The sequence below is a fragment of the Sebastes umbrosus genome, chromosome 16 (assembly GCF_015220745.1).
Source record: "Sebastes umbrosus isolate fSebUmb1 chromosome 16, fSebUmb1.pri, whole genome shotgun sequence".
NCBI lineage: Eukaryota > Metazoa > Chordata > Actinopteri > Perciformes > Sebastidae > Sebastes > Sebastes umbrosus.
Window position 1 is genome coordinate 16,378,268 of NC_051284.1, and position 20,382 is coordinate 16,398,649.

Genomic DNA, 20,382 nt, shown 5'->3' on the forward strand with positions numbered 1-20,382 from the left:
GTGGAGCTGTTTGCGGTTGCCTTTTTTTGAAACGGAACAATAGCACATTTCCCCATGAATAAGACCAAATGTGGAGAAAAACCGTGAGACCAGTAGTACCCACAAAAGACACTATTGTCTTCACTGGCTAATTACATGCCGAGGAATTTCACTGGCAAACAAGAATCCAGCTGATAAATCAACAGATGCTTTGTCTTAAAAATAAGATGAAAATCAGGTGAGTGCGGTTTATCAGAGAGACAAACAAAGGAATAAATAAACAGCATGTCATCAAGCTGTCTGTCCGAGCTCTGACAGGAAAATCTGGACAAACTGAAAAATGGGAACTATTTAATCAGAAGCAGAAATTCACCTCAACAACTACAGTATACTACTGCAAAATAAAGACAAGTAAAAATGGATTAGAGACTACAACCTAAGTGTTTCTTGCCCGTACAATGCGTCTGTTGAATGCATAGTGCAAAAAGGAACTCCCCGGAGCATGAAGGAGATTGGTGTTTAACTAAAAACACATGCAGCTCTTTTTCAGCATGAACTTCACAGGACATCAAAACCAGGTAAATTACTGTGCGCTTACAATCTGTTATGAAATGTCTGAGAGCGGTTTATTCCTGGAAAAGACTGATCTCACTCCAAAAACATTTCTCAATTTGAAACAGGGAAGGTGGAGAGAGATGGAGATTTTACAGCTGCAGTAAAATCATATTGAGATGTGTTGTCACCAAAGATCTACATTTGAACAGGTGAAGGTTATGGCCCAGAAAGTATTTCTTCTTATTGTTATCATCATCGTCTTAGAAGCAAGGACATGACTTTTAATGGGTGAAAACACTCCAGAAAAATGCCGACCTCCTGCCCTTGATGTTGTGTATTTCAAGCTGCACTGTTGCAGAAACGGTATTATCAAAGGAAGAACCATGCCACCATTTATCAATTTGTTATACACTAAAATGTGTATACAACAAGACAAAAACACCATGTTTTCAAGTGCATCTGGTCCCTCTGAGGCTTTGTACCGCGTGCCATCGTGTGCATGAAAAGGACAGGAGGTTAAAGGACCAGCGTGTAACATTTAGGGGGATCTATTGGCAGAAATGGAATATAAAATAATAAGTATGCTTTCATTAGTGTATAATCACCTGAAAATAAGAATCATTGTGTTTTCGTTACCTTAGAATGAGCCGTTTATATCTACATAGGGAGCAGGTCCTCTTCACAGAGTCCGCCATGTTGCACAGTCATGTTTCTACAGCAGCTCAGAACGGACAAACCTTTTCCTGTTTTTGTCAGAGCATTTGATTTATTGATTACTGTTGGGATGTAATGAGAATTTAAGCTAATATAGCAAAAGATGTTTCTAAAATCTTTACCAACCCTACCTTTAAACTGAATATCTATGCTTTTAAATTATTAAAAATCACCAAAACCTGATTTATGAGGTTTTCTGGTAAACTTATGTAATTTATTAAATTAGAATATTTATAATGTGCAAAAGTAATACAAAAACAACATTCTTCTCCTAAAGTTATATCTAAAAATATCAAAATAATAATAATATTATATAAATATTGGTTACATAAGAAGTTTAACTTCATCAGTATGTGAAGTTGGCAATGTTACGTGGTGGAATTTGTTATCTAACTGAGCACAAAAACACACCGGTCCCCCTCAGGCATTTTCCAAATCTGATTTAAACACTGGCAACAGTTAGAGAAGCTTCAATGGAAATCAAACAGGGTGTTTGTGTGAGGTACTTCAGTGTGAGTGTGATTGATCAGTGACAGTGAGAGGGAACAATGCTCATCTCGATGGTCCCAAGAGACACAGTCTGGATGTGGGACTTGATGTGTTTAACCCCATTTTAATTTGTTTGAACCCACTGAAGACGATATGTTTGTGGCGCTATTTTCGTCAAACTGTGCGGGTTTAAATCTGTGGTGAGGTCGTCAATAAAAAAACAGGCCCAAGGCAGTTATATTTTATGGGCTATAATTGCCCTTCATTGTGATTAAAGAATAGAAACATTAAGTTACACAAACTTGAAATCGTGTTTTATTCACAAAAAAAGACAATTACAGGCACTTGTAAAGAAGTCTTTACTCTGAGATACCAAAAAGTCGTCCTGGTCTGTTTTTTCAAGCTCATCAGACGCGCACCAACTCTGGCAAAGTGCTGGTGTCAGTTAAGGATAAACAGTCAATCTCTCCCGTATGCTTCAAGGAAAGGTTTGTGGGACCGGCACCCGGCTGCATCTGTACTTCATTTTGAGTATTTGTGTTTAACCTGACTTGACTTGACTGGTGGTGTTTCATTTCAGACAGGTTCAAGTAACCTTAGAATATCAAACCGTCACAATCATTTCCACTGACAGCCAGTAAAATATTGTCTTAGATTGAAAACTTTACCTTCACTATGCTCGAAGCAGAATCAAATAAGTGCTAATAATGATTTGCATTGAAGGCTGGCCAAATCTACCTCAGGTTGGGTTTCCTTTAAGAAAAGGAGCCACATGTTGGCCGATCTTGATGAGAAACTTTCAGTAATTGAAATGAACGTCTCACTTTGTGTCCTACCTTCCTCAGCATCTTCTTCTTGTGTTCTAGTCTCTCCTTCGATTTGCTCTCTGTCCCATACTGTCCCTCCTCTGGATCTTCTGTTTTTGGCTCACTACTTTTTTTTATTTTTCCTCTCCCTGCTGCCTTCAGTCTCCTTTGTCATCGCTGCCGTCCTGCAGTCTCAGGATGCTCTCCAAACGTTTCGCCCTAATGGGAGGCAACTGCTCGTACATGTCGAAGCCAAACTCTGAGTGCTGTTGTGGCAGACGGAAGAGCAGCAAGTGGTTCCTCAACACCTGGAAATGAGACAAAGAGAGAGAGAGAAGGAGGTGAGAAGGGCAGCAGAGGTGGTGGTTGTCAGGATGTATGTGGAAAGATTGAGGAATAGCTCAACTCACAACTCAACATCATTTTATCCTATTAAGCATTTGTGTGAAATTGTCAAAATTAGCATACGAATTCTTGAGTTGTGGCCAAAAAACCTGTTTTGTGAGGTCACGGTGACGTTTGTCCACCAAAATGAAATCATCCTTGAGTCCAAGTGGATATCCCGCTGGGCCTAAGTTGACTCCCCGCTGGTAATTATGTATTTGTAATATGTTTTTTTTTTAACTAAAATGTGTTATACAAGTAGCAAACTCCTTTAAGGAATAACTCCCGTAGGTTGTGTGCTTAACATTTGTGAGTGTGCAGTAGAAATAGAGAGCAAGTTAGTGTCTTGCTTGCCACCTGCTGATTAAAGTGAAGGAGGTTAAGCCCCAAAGTTAGTGAAAAGGCTCACGCTGCCTTTTTAAGGGGAAGTAGCTATTCTCATTTCAGTGATAAGCCGCTCCTCCGAGCTCACTCGGCTGCCAAGTCCAACAGCTTTTCTGGCGGAAACCCTGTGTGAGCTCACAGTGACCTTCAACTTTGGCCACCAAATTCATCCTAGAGTCCAAGTGGACGTTTGTGCCAAATTTGAAGACATTCCTTCAAGGCGTTCCTGAGATATCGCATTCAAGAGAATAGGACTAACAGACGTACGACGTATGGTCAAACAACCCGAAAACATAATGCCTCCGGCCACGGCTGTTGCCGGCATAAAAATGTTGGGAACCACTGTTGTAAACAAAGCTTACAGGTAAAGAACCACACATGGTATCACTGCAGGACTTTAAGTTGCAGTTGCACCATCAGTTGGTCCGGGTGTATGTTGCAAATGAAATGACAGAAAAGCGTGAACTAAGACAACAACTAGGAGAAACTGAAATACCAAAAGAAGACAGACTCTTGGATGTAAAAATAATGAAATAAAAAAAATAAAGATGAGAGGATCACCACATACATAATTAACCAACCTGATAGAAAAATAGAAAAATGTGGAAGATTTAAAAAAAAAAAAAATGAAAAAAACACAAGATGGAAAGAAAACTCTTCCAGCAGCAGAACCGTGACTTGGACGGTGGTGATCAAGATAAGAAAGAGACTGGTTTGGGCGCCTGGGTTAGCTCAGTTGGTAGAGCGGGCGTCCATGTATTAAGGCTCAGTCCTGACCGCGGCGGCCCGGGTTCGAATCCGGCCTGTGGCCCTTTCCGCATCCACTCTCTCTCTCCCCCCTTTCAAGACTCTATCCACTGTCCTGTCAATAAAAAATGGAAAATGCCCCCAAAAAAATAACTTTAAAAAAAAAAAAAAAAAGAAAGAGACTGGTTTGCCAGAGGAATGCGGAGAGATTGTGGAAAAAACACCATCAGAAAGTTACGTGAGAGGCGAGGGGAAGAGAGGGTACAATCAATAAACACATCTCACAGCGTATGAAGATCAGAGAGAGAACAAAGGAGAAAAAGTAGTTAATTGCAAAAAGTAGAGAATTACCTTTTCAGTCAGGTAGTATATTTTCCTCAGCATGCTGTGTCGAGCTGCTTCGACCTCCTGGAGAAAGGACAAAGGATTAAAGATCAAAAAAGCCTCATTAATGTACTGCACTGACGCACTTTACGTCTCAGTGTTTACTTAATAAACTCTAAACTTGCATGCATGAGAGGTTTCAGATGCACTGCTGTAAAATAACGGAGTAAATAAGTCGCTGAATGTGTTTCTTATTTTAGGGCGTTTACCCCCCCCCAAACCTCACAGTTAAATAAAAGTTAAACAACATGAATTAAATCAATATTTAGGAACATGAAGGAGCCAATTTGTGAGACCAACTCAGAGGCTGCTCCTTTGACAGTTAATCAATAACATATGAGTTTTGCAGACGTAGATTTTACGTCCAATGAGCTCATATTTGGTGCATAAAATCCCTTTAAAACCTCTTTTCACAAATCCAACCTTCAGTGCAGCAACTTCTGGATTAAATGACTACATATGTGGCAGTTTGCACTATTCACTGTGGCTGATATAAAAAAGGCACAATCTTAACATGAACAGATAATCAGGAAGACTTCATCAAGAGTGGCTCGGATGCAATACAGTGCCGTACCTGTGCTGCAGCGTCCTGAGAGAAGATGAAGGAGTTGACGTGAGACAAGGTAACCACATATAAGAGCGGACACCAGCGGGGCTTCAGGGTCCCCGTCACCAGAGAGCGGAAGTAGAGATGGAGGAGAGGGAGGGAGTCTTCAGGGGGGGAGGTGAACCGCTCGATAGGGATGGAGAGCTTCAAATGAAGAGACACAGAGATAATAAATTGATCCAACTCATGTGTGATTATGATCATAGAATATCTGGGTTATAAAAGAGTCAGACAACATTTGTAAAATTAAAAAAACTTAAAAATTGACCAGTGCATAAAAAACAGTTTTTGCCTGAACACATGAAAAGGTAACTAATGAGAACAAAAAGCAGTAACATCCTCATGATTACCTGTTCCAGCGTGACTCCCAGTGACCTCAGCATTCCCACATGTTCTCCAAACACAGCCAGCCTCATGGTGGTGCTGTACCTCCTCTGCAGGGGTAAGAGGACCCAGCAGCCAAACAGCCGGTCTCCAAAGGACACAGCTTCGTACTGGGACAAAAGAGCGGAGTACAAGTCCTGGAAGGAGGCTAGACCCGGAGGGGGGACGTTCAGGTCCAAAGAGTCCAGCCTGGATCGCCTGGAAAAGGAAGAGATTCGGTTTAACTTGTGGTCTCTGGGCTCAATTGAGCTTTTGTAATGCAAGAACAAGGATATCAAACATCATCAGACCTGGTCAGCAGTCTGAACAGACCCCAGGTCAGTTTCTGAACAGGTCTCTCCAGGAACAAGTCACTGGAACACAGGAACACGCAGGACAGGCGGGCGAGCTTGGCGACAGGAGGGATCACCTGCAACATGACAAAATAGTCTGGAGGTTAGTTACAATAACAAATAGATAGATGGAAATATGATGTCATATTATGCGGCAAATGCTGCTTTATTTCATGTACGTATCATAACAACGGCTTGTTACTAGGGCAACAGTTCTCAATAAGTCTGCTAAATAAAACTAAAATTGACCTGACTTGACTTGTGTCTGTACCTTTAGTGCTTCCTCCCTCCAGACCTCCAGCAGCAGCAGCCACTGCAGACAGTGGGTCACCGCCTGCAGCGCCCCCTGTGGGAGGTCTTCCACCTCTAAACCTCCACCGTCCGACACCCCTGTCCGCTCATACAGGCTGACGAGCGGGAGGAAAGGCCAATCGGATGGCACGGTGGGACCGGTGAGCTCAGGGAGGAGATGGGAGCTGATATAGGGGTTGCGGCCGAGGAGAGCGTCTCGTGACGTCAGTACGGACGACTCCAGGTGGGCCAGGTGAGTGAGGAAGCAGCCTCGTATGGATGGCAGCTGGACGCAGGCTTCTCTCAGGAGAGCGCCGACGGTCTGCAGAGAGGGAGACGTGTGGTGTTGTGTTTGCTCTTGGAGTTTCAGCTCTCCCAGCTCGACGGCCTCAGGTCCTCCGCTGTGGCCCTCTCTGGAAAGCACACAAATAAACAAAAACTGAGTAACACTGTCAATCCCAAAGTAAACTTAGTGAAGTAAATGTAATCTTACGATATAAAGTCCTTGCTGAAGATGATGGTGGACAGCAGTTCATGTCCCAGGTATTCACTGCCTGGTAATAACCATGGCAGCAGAACCAGCGCCACCTGGTGGTACAGTGAGGCATGCTTGGCTACTTCTGGCTCAATGGGAACCTGAGAAGCAACAAAATGGTTGGTTAGGAGAAAATTGGGATTAGGCATTATTAATGAGAGGTGGATTTGGTTTGTAACAGAGACTACCACAACCTGAACAAATAGCTAGTTGGGAACAGAAGATAATGTTGCAGACTGACACAAAGCATAAACTGCATGTTTCAGGTCAACACAATGTTGTTTATGGAGGTCGAAGTTGGAGCCTACCAGTCTGTGTGCTAGCCGGAGCAGCAGATAGAGGAGGTGGTGTTCATGACGGAGAAGCCAGGCTCTGGTGTGAGACAGGGTGGGTGTAGCCTGACTGCAACTTCGCAGGTAACCAATCACAGGCTCTGACAGGAGGAGACCAGTGAACTAGAGAGGGGGAAAGAGGAGGGAATAGGTGGGATTGTGTGAATGTCACCACAAGATGGCAGCAAAATATATTTTGTTGTGTTCCTGGCTCAGTGTTTAGCCAGACTACACTGGAGGATTTTACTGATTAGTTCCTCATCTCAGGCTGAAGGTGTGCTTAGTAGCAGAGGTGGAACCGAGTCATTGTTTTGCAAGTCACAAGTAAGTCTCAAGTCTTTGCACTCAAGTCCAAAGTCAAGACAGGCAATTTCTGAGTCCTAAACTTTGAGTTTCGAGTCCTAAATAAGTCATAATGTGCTCTTCACCAAATGTAAAACCATTTTAACGACAGAGTAACTGGCGCTCAGTAATGTAACATTAATTCTTCATGGTTTTCTCCTGCAACTTGATTGGATGGATTGATTAACAAAGTGGATCTGGGGATTTAAATGTAAGATAATCAAATGCCAATCCGAATAATATTCACCATGGATGGATGGATAAATAAAGAGTCCAGAGTTCAACAAATAAAACACCACTTTTCAGGAATTCAGCAACAACAAAAGACTGAAGAAATTCAGTTTGTTCAGTTCAGTTTTTTCCCCCACGAGTAAATCCTCGTCCCAAAACAACAATTCAATAAAGGATCCCTCAAGAAGTAAAAAACCCTAAATTGATTGATCGTCTTCGTGCACATACCTTTCAAATAACTTTTTAAGTCAAAAGGCTTATTTTATTTTGTCAAGTCGAGTCTAAAGTCATCAAATTTGTGACTCGAGTCCACACCTCTGCTCAGCAGTGATACAATCTAATGAAAAAATCTGCAGACTCTGTATTCCTCGGCTTATTATTGTCTGTCCCTGTCCTTACATGATACAAAAAAAAAATACTGCCTCAAGTATTTGAACTTTACCTTGCAGCTGAGGCCTTTGTGGATGCCTGTGATCGTTTCCAGGAGGAGCCCTAGGCATGTGAGAAGAGGGAAGGGGGAGCTGGGAACAACTAGCCCCGGGCGTTCCCTCCATCCTGGGCAGGCCAAACCAGGGAGGCTGGGAGTGGTCTCTGGGCCCAGATGACTGGACTGGACATTGCAGACTACTGAGGAAGACCTGGTGTAAAAATAAAAAATAATAATAATAATAGAAAAAGCTGTCAACAAATCAAAGTGCAATTGATAAAGGTCAAGAACTAAAAGACAAAACAAAGGCAACTGACAATAAGAACTACAATGACCACACTGGTTTCACAGTAAATTAGACATACTTTAGGTTCTTCATCAGGCCTTGAACAACAGGGTGGGACAGCAGGGGGAGGAGAACCTCAGACGTCAGCAGCTCCAGTTCTTGAAGAGTCTCTACTGGCTTGAAACAGCTCTGACGAAGAGAGTCACTGTTATAGTCATTTTAGTTCAACAGTTTTGCATTTTACAGTTACTGTCCTATGTTACATTTTGTTGACATGTAGACTGAGCAAATGACCATTTTAGTTTAACCTCTTCAAAATCTGACGTCCCGTCGGCGGGCCTGGCCACTGTTGTGTCTTTTATAGTTTATGAGGCTCAGTTTGGGAGCTAGAGTAAAGGTACTGGTATCATTAAACTAGAAAACCCAAGAAATCCAACCAAGCTAGCTTGTTGCGCAGGAGGCTAAATAGCGCTCCAGAGTTACGCTAAATTTTGGCGAGGAAAACCTGGCATGGCCATTTTCACAGGGGTCCCTTGAACTCTGACCTATGTAGATTGACAATAAGGGGGTTTCTGAGCAGTTTTCAGAAGTGCTCGCCATCCAGTCGCTGAAAAATGCTATTCTTGCAGAAATCTCCAAATGTCCAAATGTTTTGAAACCAAATCACAGCATGGCTTTTTCTATGGTGTTCCTGAACATCTTGATGTCTTAATGTGGTATTTTGGAGGGATTATTGATCATTTAAATCAATTCTCAAGTGGTAAAAAATGGTTAAATTTGGCACCAAATCTGTGCAATAAATAGTATCAACCCAAAAATTGGTGCAACAACTTATGAGACATAATGGAGCGTGGTGATGACTATCATATACTTCTATCATAATGTCCTAAGCCTTTATATACTTTCACAATTTATTCTAATATTTTTTTTTTTTATTTCGGATTTAAGACGAGCACAATTTGACACACAGCGCTGAGCTGCATCTCAAATTAATCTTCAGGTTCCCATTTTTCAGACGATGTACACCACTTCTATGTGACATGATCTGCTGACATTTTATCTACCCCTGGACATCCCCTGTCCCCCACCTCTACCTCTCTGAATGGTAAGGGGTTCATTTATTATGTGGATTCATGGCTTGGTAAAGCACCGACAGTTCAACCATGTTCATGTGGATTGATTACCTCAGGTATTTTATACTTGTGATTCCACTGTCCTGTCGATCTACTTGAAAGCTAACAATGCATTTGTTATAAAAACTTGATATGTCCTAACAAAGCAGCAAGCAGTACCTGTCTGGAGAGCTGGTGGTAGTAAGCTTCTAGGTAGGCCAGGTAAGCTGGTATCACAGTCAGGCTGCTCTCCTTCTGAACTGGATTATCAAGGCTCTTCACAAAGCCCTTTAAATGTCCCAACAAGGATGCCTGCAACCCTGTGACATGACCCCAAGACACTGGAGGAGGAGGAGGGCACTCTTCTCCCTGAGAGCTGTAGTAAAAACAGATATGGTAACATGTAGATAAAAAAAAAGGATTCAAGTGTGTTGTGTGATGATTTCACTTTAATCCTCATCTGTACCTGACCATGCCAGCCTGTAGCTCCTGGTGGCAGCCAGCAGTGTGAGTGACTTGTGTGAGCAGAGAAAGCAGAGCGAGGACCCGCTGGAGCTGCAGAGGCAACAGAGGATCCGACGGGTCCAGGACTCTGTGAACCGACTGTAATGCCTTCGCTAAGCCTGGATACAGGTCTCTGTGGGAACATAATGACAGTATAGAGAAGAAAGAGGAGTACGGTGAGAGAAGAGCAGAGGAGAGGATTAGACGTGTCAATAAGTAGTGTAATTAAACTATACTATACAGATTCACTGTCTCTTATCAGGCTCTGCATTTAATCCTCTGGGGACTGAGCCATTTTTAACTACTGCTGGGGCCTCGACTCTTAATATATAAACGTGTATAAATTTAGTACTGTAAGGCACAGGCAAGTAATTGATATTGTTTCTTTCAGCACAGCATGGGCTATTTGAATATGTATGCTGCAGTGATATCACATGATATTATAAAAAAGTATAAGACCAAGAAGTCAAAAGAATATATCTATTTACTTTCTGAAGGTCGTGTTGCAGTAGATTTCTAAATGCTCGGGACACAGCAAAGATCACCCATCACGTTTGTAAATCGGCTATCCCACACTCTTTAATAGACTGTGGGATAGGCATATGTAAGATTAGTTAAATGTAACTGCTGACAGTTTGACGGAGAAGTATGCATGGGCATGTAGGCTCTATACGTGAGGGTGTGCAGATGAATATTGATGTGCATATGTGTGTAGACATCTTAAATCTGTACTTGTGGAAGGGTATACACGGTCACATACTTTAGAGAGTGAGGATTTGAGGACCTCCGTTCGCCAGAGGACTGAGTTATGACCCACAAGTACTGCAGCGTGCGCATGCCTCTTTTCATGCATATGCATACTGTATATAAAAACGGGTAAAGGGTGTTAGGTACACATATCTGTAAAGTTTTGTATACACTGTGATATGGCCTTTTCCAAATAATAATAAAGCCATCATTTGTGCAGTGCTTTGAGCACGGGTCACCACCTAATATCATCTTGTGATTGGAGAGGAGAGAGCCAACATGTCTGCCAGAAATCTCATTCACCAAAACAGTAATGTTAAAGAGTTGTTTGTATAGTCGGCATTAGATAGATAAGTACATAAACATCGAAATATCGCTTTTATTATTTTTGGAAAGTATCCAAAAAATACCACAGTGTTTCCTTGATGGATTACTAAACCTCTGGATGGATTACAGGAACAAGTGATGGCTTGTTGTAACGTAGGATTGGTGCGCTGCAGGACAGTTTTTAGAGTATGTCGCTATTAACATTCATTACAGAGATATTATTATTAAAAGTATGAATGAGTTCTTTTGAAATCGCCGGCGACTGCCACGTCCACAGACGGTTTAACTACTTAAAACTCCTGAGGAGGAATCCTTCTGCCCCCGGTGGCCAGCTCGAATGTTTTAACTTACATGTATAGTTTGCAGGCCTGTCCGTAGCCGGCTGCCACAGCCCACAGCCTGTAGGCCTCAGTGGTGATCCTGAGGGCCTCGGTCGGTTCCAGCAGCAGCTCACTGGGCTCAGCACTGAGCAGACAAGGCAGACGCTCCCTCACTCCGAGAGAGTTCAACTGGGAAGAGGAGAGAAAAAGGTATGCTGGGAATAATGGAATAATTCAGATTAAAAACTGGAATATTATTATATGGTATCGTGAGCAGAGGTTATAAATACAATACAAGTATTTTACAGACAGTCATTACTAGAAGCAATCCCAAAGGTTGGATTTCAGACCAATGCACCTCAAATGACTTACTACTTTCATATACAGTATGCTAGGCTGCATCAGTTTAGACACAGTTCATCCAGCTAGTTACGACTTCTCTGAAACATACAGTTATTCTAATATATCATCAAGCAATTAAACACTGTGGCAGCGGCACTTACCAGTCTGGCACAAGCATGTCTGCCAGAGGTAGCCAATACTCTCAGCAGCTTCATGGCGCTGGCCAGTGGGACTCCATAAACAGACTGACGGAGGGGAGAACATGGCGCCGTCCAGGAAGAGGGAAGGAACTCTGACAACACCGTCTCCATCAAGCGAGGACAGTCAAGCACCTGAGAGTGAAATGCAATTTGACTGAATTTGGCACGAAGAAGAATATAGGTAATAATAATTAATTATACTACAAGCATGGCAGACAGATTCAGAGACTGTTGTTGTTGCTACCTGGGTGGCAGATGAGGAGGAGTGCCTAGCGATACGAGTCAGGATCTGTAGGACGTGCTGGACGACTTGAGGAGAAGGTCGGAGCACCTCGAGGATGTAACGCAGCCTGGGGAGCAGTTTCATCTTTAACAGACCCTGAAACACGGACAGGAACCACAGAGACAACAATAATCATTCAACCTTCATCTACAACATACAGTATGCATCTTCGCTAAAATCGTACTATTTAAAACACTTCCTCCACTACCGTCTCATGCTTGCAAATGCGCGCTGCAAGTCCCTGTATGACGGCCAGGCCACACAGTGAACGTCAGCAACGCGTGGCGGCTGCGGAACCTTTTGTTTTTTATTTTGGCGTCCATGTTAACAGGTTACAGCAGCCACACTGCCGACGTGAGTAGCGCGGCTCTCTTCTAGAGATTCGATGTCTCGCGCGGTTCACAGCAACAACAGACAGTGAAGGTGATCTTTTGAGAGTATATGGACATATTACCAGCTACATTACTACAGTTTCAATGTCTAAACATCTGTAGAATAAGTCACAGACATGAAAAAAGTAAAGATTTTTTTTTTTTAAATCAACACTTCATGCTTCCGTTTCAAAATAAAACCCATCAAGCGTGGATTATTACTATTATTTACAAAAGAGGACACGCTTCTTAGCCTTTTTCTGTCTAAAACAAATATAAATGACTTTTATAATTAAATGAAATGGCCACTATGAAAGGCAAACTATGTAGAAAGAAAGAGCTGGCAGCAGCAGCAGCAGCGCTGCAGCAGAGACGCTGCGAGTGTGGTCACCACACGCGTGAGACACGTAGTAGTTCAGCGAGGTAAACGTCTAGCACTGCTCATGCAGGAAGTCTGGCCCTGGTGTGAAACGGTAGTGGAGGAAGTGTTTTAAATAGTAAGATTTGGGCAAAAATGCATGTGTTTGTTTTCTTCAATTCATTTAGTAATTGATATACAAATGGTCATTTTGTGGGAGAACTATTCCTTTAAATGTTACACCGTAGAACGACATGATGAGTAAACTCGGTCTCCGTTGATGTTCGTGTGAACTTTTGCACCCAAATGAGGCGTATATGCAACTATGTAATGGCAAGTGTATTGCTCAGGACTCGAGGAAGTGCAGTGTGTCGAATGAGAAGTTGTTAGGATGAACGGTTCTTGAGAAAGCTGCAAGCAGCAACACGAGGTGTAAAGCAATCGTCCCATTCTGAACACGCACATTTTGAACAGGCACGTTTTCAACAGGCACTAGTACATTATAAATCTGGAAAAAGCCACGGAAAACCAGTAAAACGTAAACATGTTTACCATGGCAACATCCTGTCTGGCCACATCGTGATCGGTCTTCCTCTCTTCCTTCTCCTTAGCGGTCAACTTCATACATTCAGGCAGCCCTTCGTCCTCCTCTTCCTCCTCCTCGTGAGCAGACGGTTGCAAAGGGAAGGAGGCCAGGCCGCGAAACCAGGAGAAGGTGCAGTCCAAACACTCCTGAGAGGGAAAACAATTTAGATATGATCAAGAGGGACTAGATGTTGGATTTGGATAATGTAACGGACAACCAATGTTTATTATCTCTTCTACAAATCAGGTTTTTGAACTTCCTAATCAAACTGAAAGGATCACATGAAAAAGCCTTAAGGTTTTAATGACATGCTGTAGTGCTTCAAGTTGTCTTACTTCATCCTCTGCACACACAAGGAGTGCTTTAAGTGCATGCACAGCTGCAGACAACACTCCCTCCACACCGTCGTCCAACGCAAATCGGAGCAGGAAGAGCAGGCCGGCGTCCAGCAGAGTAGTCACCACGCTGCCTTTCAGAACTGACAGGTACTCCCCGGCACGTGCCTACAGGGTAAGAATTGCAGCCACATGAGTGACTACAGATGTGTGCCTCAGCAGCGACACTGTGTGTTTTTTGTTTGCTTACCTTTGAGAGGATGTTGGCGAGAGTGCCGAGGGCCAGACTCCTCTGCTGGTTGAGCTGACTCCGAGACAGCAGGAAGAGTTCCTGCAGGGAGTAACCTGCCCGCTGCGGAGAAATCCTCAATGTCAAGAATAAAACCATTACAGAGAAAAAGATCTGGAGCCCCGTCTAAAGAGCTAACTTTGAGATTAATCTCACGAAGATGCTTCACTTTTTTACAAGTCACATAAAAAGTGGCATGACAAATATATGAGAAATATATACATATATATACATGAGAAAAATAACAGTTTCAATCCCAGAGGAGCTACATTAGCATTAGTAATGGTTGTGTCCAGTTACCTTATAGTTCCCTCAAACAATATATAACGCGTGCATTGTTTGAAGATGTGCATCAGCGTAGATTTAGAAGTGGGTGGCCGACTAGTATACGCTGTATACCTGCGTATACCCTGCACTACACCACTGCTTAGATGACAAGCTAAACGTTACCTAGAACTAGATATCCTCAGATTACGTTAGGGCTGTCCCGAATACCATTTTTTGGGCTTCGAAGCTTCGGTGAATAAGGAATAATGCTGTGGGATTATTCCTTATTTCATGATTTATTTTGGGATTTATACATTATTATTACATGCTTATATATAAGAAATAAAAACAAAATTAAAAACGAAGCTCTCGAGTAGTGATTTGGAGTTTGAATACCACAGCACCGGTCGCTGCCTCGAAGCTCTCACTCCACTCGACCATAAAATATGCAGGTTGTACAACAAACTGGCAGCCGCTTGTTGTGAAGTAAATGCGATGGAACGGGGGAGGGAGAGTGCGACATCTAGTGGCTGAATGTCATCAATGTTATCAATAAGCACCTTTAATAAAAGACATTTATTTTAGTTGTTTGACTTATTGCCTACTGACCTCAGGCTCCTCTCCGTGGTGGTGCAGGCCTAAATGGGTGGGCAGATCCTCAGTGGGTGGAATCAAGGTCCCTGCAAAGTCAAACCGAGCCTGCATGGCCTATCAGGACACAGAACCACAGAATGTGTTGGCTCAATGCAGAAAAGATTTGATTTGAAATGAATGAAAACAGCATCTTACTGGTATTGTAAGAAATATCTCCTTACCTTCTTGGTTCCTTTCCTTCTGGGTGCAGGCAGGTCTCTCATCCACTCCAGCTTCTCTGGCTCCAGCTTATCCATGTGGACCCAGTCCTTCTGAGGCTTCAGCAGCAGGTCTTCCTCTGAATTCACACACACGTAGAGAAGGGCTGTATGATTGCTTGTAATAATTGGTACAAATGCCATCTGTTGTAGCCAGTACAGATAAAAGTGACAACACCAACATGTGCGCCACACAGCACTCACTACCCTCTACTGCCCACGGCTATCATTACAGATTCTTTGTAAGGGGATGAGCCTGGCTATTTATTCTCAATCCAAAACAAGTTGTTTTCTCTAAACAGGAAGGCAGAGGAGGCAATGAATCATCTTTGCAAAGAAAAAAAGTCAATCTCTTTGACACAAATGTATTGAGAATGGTCCTTGTGACTGAAACTCTTTTTAAATAAATCAATGCAGACGTGGTGAGTGTGTGCGGGAATTGTTTTCTTTGGAATTGGATCTTTGAGGGAATTGATTCCCTGCACCACAAAGGAGAAAAAGCAAGTGGTGTGCGTGTTGTCTTCTGCTCGTCTAATAAATCATCTTTGGCCAGAATGAAAGAATGACGAAACCAGCTCTCTTCATAGCATTTTTTTGGAAAATAGATGATGGTATAAAATGATGTGCAAGTTCTGCCTTCATTGGATCCATTAGCAACACTGTCATCAGAACTGGGAGGATTCCTTGAATGATCTGCAGTAACTTAATTGCAGAGAGTGGCTTCATCTGGCTCAGTCGGGCCTTTCTGCTAATCACACAAAGTGAAGTCAATGATCAGCGTTATAGTCGGGATTTTAGCCATGCAGCAGAAGCATCGCACATTAGCTATACAATTACAGAATGGATGCTTGGGAGAAAGGGGAGAACATGAGGTGAGTGAGATACATCAGGAGGGAGATGGAGGCAGAGAAAGCTGGCAGATGTGATGGTCTTCTTGACAGTGGCACATTTAGGGCTCCTCCCTCAAAATATAGCACTAACTGAATAATTTGACAGCCTCAGAAAGAAGGTTGCAATTTAACAGTGGTGAAAGAAATATTCAGATCCTTGACTTAAGTAAAAAAAAAACAATACCACACACAAACAGGTCTGAGGAGGCACGAAGTGATGTGAAATATTATATAACTTAGTCATCCACATAACTGTAATGCTGTTGGTTTATTTATATCTCCAGCAGCAGCAGAGACCAGGAACAACTGACAAGGTAGACGTGATTTTAAATCCATTATACCCGTCACAGCAGGTGGTGGTGATGGTTGCAGTTCTTCCTCCTCCTCTCCTTCCATCTCTACTTCTTGGGGTTTCTGAAGCAGCACAGCAGCACCGGAGGAGTCTGACACTCTGCTCATATTTTCAAGAGGAGAATGGTCCTTGCTGCTTTTGCCCCGGGGTTGTTTGGATGCGGAGGCAGAGGACGGGAGGCTCTGGGCTTTGCGAGATCTAACAAAGTCCACCAGTCTAGGATCTGGGAAGCAGAAATAATCGTGTTATACGCAGTGGTACCAACAAAATGTACTATACTAGTTAGGATACAAACTCAACACACATCACGTCTTCATCTCAACATATATTATACTAATTAACAATCATGTGGACAACGTCATTGCCTAATAGGGCTGGGACAATACACCTATCTCCTGATTCGATACCATCACAATACTTTGGTGCTGATTCGATATATACAACAATAAAAGCGGTAACTTCCTTCTACCTCCTTGTAGACTCAAATGAAGCAAATATATCAATTCTGGCATTAAAAATCAATAAAAAAAAAGAAATCACGATACATAGGTGAATCGATTTTTTTCCCCACCCCTACTACCTACCGAGCTGAGATAAGAGTTTCTTCTGCTCCTGTAGTATCTCAGACTGAGACATGGCCTGGACCTTAGCCTGGTTCTCCCTGTGGATCCTCATGGTCTCTGCTGAGCTACCTGGGCCCCCAAGCCCCTGACCAGACAGCAGACTGGAACCTGAGACTGAGTGGAGAGGAGAGAGGTGACAAAGATAATGTGAAGAGGGGGTTCTGTGAAGAAAGTTGTTTTAACACAGACCGAGTCCAACATATCCGCTGACATATGAAATACATCTACTTACGATCATCTGCAGCACCAAGCTGATCTGTATCCATGCTGGTCTCAGGAGGCAGGTTCTGCTCTCGGTGTTCAGGTGCACAATGTAAAGGTGTCTTTCCCTCCTTTAGTCTCTGAGCTGCAATCTGACGTGCAAAGATACTCTTCTTTCCACCAGCTGAAGACAGTGGCGCCTGGTCGTAAGGATGAATAAACTTTAAAAATCAAGTGACATTACCATGTGCGAGTATGGGACAAAAAGCTTGAATAATAAATCTTTTAAAGTATGTTTTAAGTAATATGTAATTCTGTACATATAGAGAAGCTATTTGTATTAATTGTAAATGGTCAGGTTTGTTGTCATTTTTTATAATTTAAAGGTTTATACATCTTAAGACTCTAAAAATCAACATAATTTATGAAGAATGGGCATTAATGCCTTTTTACCTGACTGCTGGTTTCTGAGCGGTGCATCACTTTAGGAAAAGCCAAGCCTGTAAATGCTGGTAGAGATATTGGAGTAGAGCTGGTATCTCTCTCCTTAAAACAAAGAATAATGTTACAGATCCATTGGTGAAATAATAAATTAAAAAAAACTGTGAATTAGGTCAAGCTAAACATGATACCAGCAAACTTGGATAACTGAGAAAATCTGCTGAACAAAATGTAAGTGACACGCTGGATGCATGTATACTTGGAGAGGTCCAACAGGGAAAATAAGCTACTTCATTTAGCTGACAGTCACTGATTCGCACTTTGCATTCTTTTACAACAGGTACTTACAACGATCCTGGAGAGAACAGCAGTGACGTGAGTGTCGTGCCTGTCCAGCTTCTCCCCAGCATCCTCATCCTCGAAAGTGACACGACTGGCTTTAAAGCGAGACTTCTTAGGAGGGGCTGGCGTCAGAGACGGGAGTTGGTCAGGAAGATCTAGAGGAAACATACAAATTAAACATTAGGTATTAAATAACCTTACTATGAAAAGGTTGCCTTTCTCCCTTTTCACTGGGCCCTGTTCCCCAAAATTAAGTGTTTTAATGTCTGCTTAATTATTAATTTCCGTCCAATGTTTCAGTTTAATACATTATCAGTTAAGGTGTTTAAATGACACAAGATTGTTTAGTTTGTTTTATGGGTTCATGGGATTATTGTTGTTCTGCCTGGGATGTTGGGGTAGATCTGACAAGTGAAAATTGGTGCCTTCAAATGGGGTCGTGTTTACCGTGTTTACGAGATGAGTCCATACGAACGCCCCCCTCTTGTGGTATTCACGACCTCGTAAGTGGGAAGTTTCTGAACGCTCCGAGTTCACGGGTTGTGACGTGCTTGTTGACGTTGTCAGAAATGGCGGAGGCCATGGAAGTTCATTTTTCGGCACATAATAAGTTAATATATTGTAATTTTAGTCGTTTCTTCATAATTTTATAATGTGTCTCAGGAAAATGTTGATATTCCCAATGGCCTCATCTTTTTCCTCTGTCATTATGCCTTTAAATTTCCTGCATTATGTAACTGCAGTTGGACGTAGTCCAGGAAAAATTTCCCCACTGGGACAACAAAAGTATATCTTATCTTATCTTATCTTATCTTATCTTATCTTATCTTATCAGACACATCTCTTACCTTCTATGGTGACAACATCCTTGTGTCTCCCTTCATCCTCCCCGTTATCTTCCCCTCCTTCTCCCCCAGCCTCGCCTCTCCTCTTGTCAGGTCTGCGGACCACATTGGCAGCAGACGGGGCGCCGGATGTCAGAAACTTCTCCTGTTCTCTTAGGAGGTCTGCCTCAGAATCAGTTGGCTTGGGACGCCGCAACATCCCTCTCTGAAGGAAACAAAAGATTATACTAAATACTGTTATGTCTAATTTCTAATTAACCTATACCAGGGGTCAGCAACCTTTACTATCAAAAGAGCCATTTTAGGTAAAAAAAAAAACAACAACAAATCTGTTTGGAGCCGCAAAACATTTGAGCATTGTGATGAAGGTAACACAGTTTATAGTCTAAGTATATAGTATATAAGTGTAATGCAGTGAGGGCCAAAGTGCAAATGTACTACGGAGTATTAGGGCCACATTGAGGGAAAAACATCTGAGATTTCCATATGAAGTTATAATTTTACAAGAAAAAAGTATTAATATTACGAGAATAAAATCATAACTTTACAAGAAAGAAAAAAATATTACGAGAATAAAATCATAACTTTACAAGAAAAAAGGAAAATAACTCATAAAATTACTATTTTATAATATTAACTTTGTTCTCATAATACTACGACTTCTTTTCTCATAAACTTGTGACTTTATTTTCATAATATTATGACTTTATTTTCATAAACTTGTGACTTTATTTTCGTAATATTACAACTTGTTTTCTCATGAACTTGTGACTTTTTTCTCGTTATATTAGGACTTTATTCTCGAAATCTCAGATTTATATTGTTTTCCTCAATGTGGCTCTAATACTCCATCGTACCATAGACCTACAACATTGATAAACTAAAATTAAAATATAAACAAAAAAACAGTGATTCATTTCCATTTTAATAAATCCACATGGAGCCACTGTAGAGGAGCTAAAGAGCCTCATGTGGCTCCAGAGCCGCAGGTTGCAGACCCCTGGGTAGTTAGGGTTAGGGGATAAGGTAGGTTTAGGTAGGTAGGAGGGGATACACATATCGACAGGAAGCAGTACTGAACACAACACCTGTTGTCAGTTTCAGCTGCTTTTGAGTAACCTTAACTGAACTTTGGAAAACATGGCTAACCTTAAAGCTAACTAATGTTATCTGGGAGTGTAAGAAAAGACACAAAGCGACAACACTTTAACTACTTAGCCTAATAAATGAATCTAAAGCCAGCTAACGTTTAGTTTAGTTTATATCTGACACACCGGAGGGATGAATGTAACACAGCTACAGTTAAGCTAACTGACATTAGCTAAACGTTAGCTTTAAACATCAAACCTCACTCTCTACTGAGGCTAAAATTAAAATAAAATAAACTCACAATACCTGACAGTATCGCCCACACTGTGGCTGTCTTTGTTGTCTTTAAAACAGTTCACAGTTTGTGTTATAGCTAACCTTCAGTCAGTTGAGTGCTGCTGGCTCTGTGATACACACAACTCTCTCTGTAGACCAACACGGAAGGTTTTTAATGTGACACCAAACGCCCACCTTCAAAATAAAAGCCCGTCACAGAGT

At 42.1% G+C, this 20,382-nt stretch overlaps 1 protein-coding gene across 2 annotated transcripts; it reads right to left on the reverse strand.

Moving 5' to 3' along the window:
• Nucleotides 1–2,029: 2,029 nt before the first annotated feature.
• Nucleotides 2,030–20,366, reverse strand: rpap1 (RNA polymerase II associated protein 1). 2 transcript variants are annotated; one of them, XR_005203577.1, is made up of 28 exons: nucleotides 20,263–20,366; nucleotides 18,799–19,000; nucleotides 17,957–18,105; nucleotides 17,621–17,713; nucleotides 17,199–17,367; nucleotides 16,928–17,080; nucleotides 16,333–16,566; nucleotides 15,066–15,181; nucleotides 14,860–14,958; nucleotides 13,945–14,046; nucleotides 13,695–13,862; nucleotides 13,326–13,505; nucleotides 12,006–12,140; nucleotides 11,723–11,893; nucleotides 11,251–11,408; nucleotides 9,788–9,958; nucleotides 9,502–9,697; nucleotides 8,289–8,398; nucleotides 7,939–8,134; nucleotides 6,900–7,046; nucleotides 6,550–6,692; nucleotides 6,037–6,469; nucleotides 5,724–5,842; nucleotides 5,400–5,631; nucleotides 5,017–5,193; nucleotides 4,410–4,466; nucleotides 2,574–2,851; nucleotides 2,030–2,490 (listed from the first exon to the last, which is right to left on the reverse strand). XR_005203577.1 is itself a non-coding variant. In XM_037746588.1 (27 exons), exons 2-27 carry the CDS (start codon nucleotides 18,992–18,994, stop codon nucleotides 2,702–2,704), a joined length of 4,254 nt encoding a protein of 1,417 aa, XP_037602516.1. In that variant the 5' UTR covers nucleotides 18,995–19,000; nucleotides 20,263–20,366; the 3' UTR covers nucleotides 2,030–2,701. The 2 variants fall into 2 exon arrangements, 1 of the variants encoding a protein (XP_037602516.1); XM_037746588.1 differs by having other exon boundaries at nucleotides 2,030–2,851.
• Between the last annotated feature and the right edge of the window lie 16 nt (nucleotides 20,367–20,382).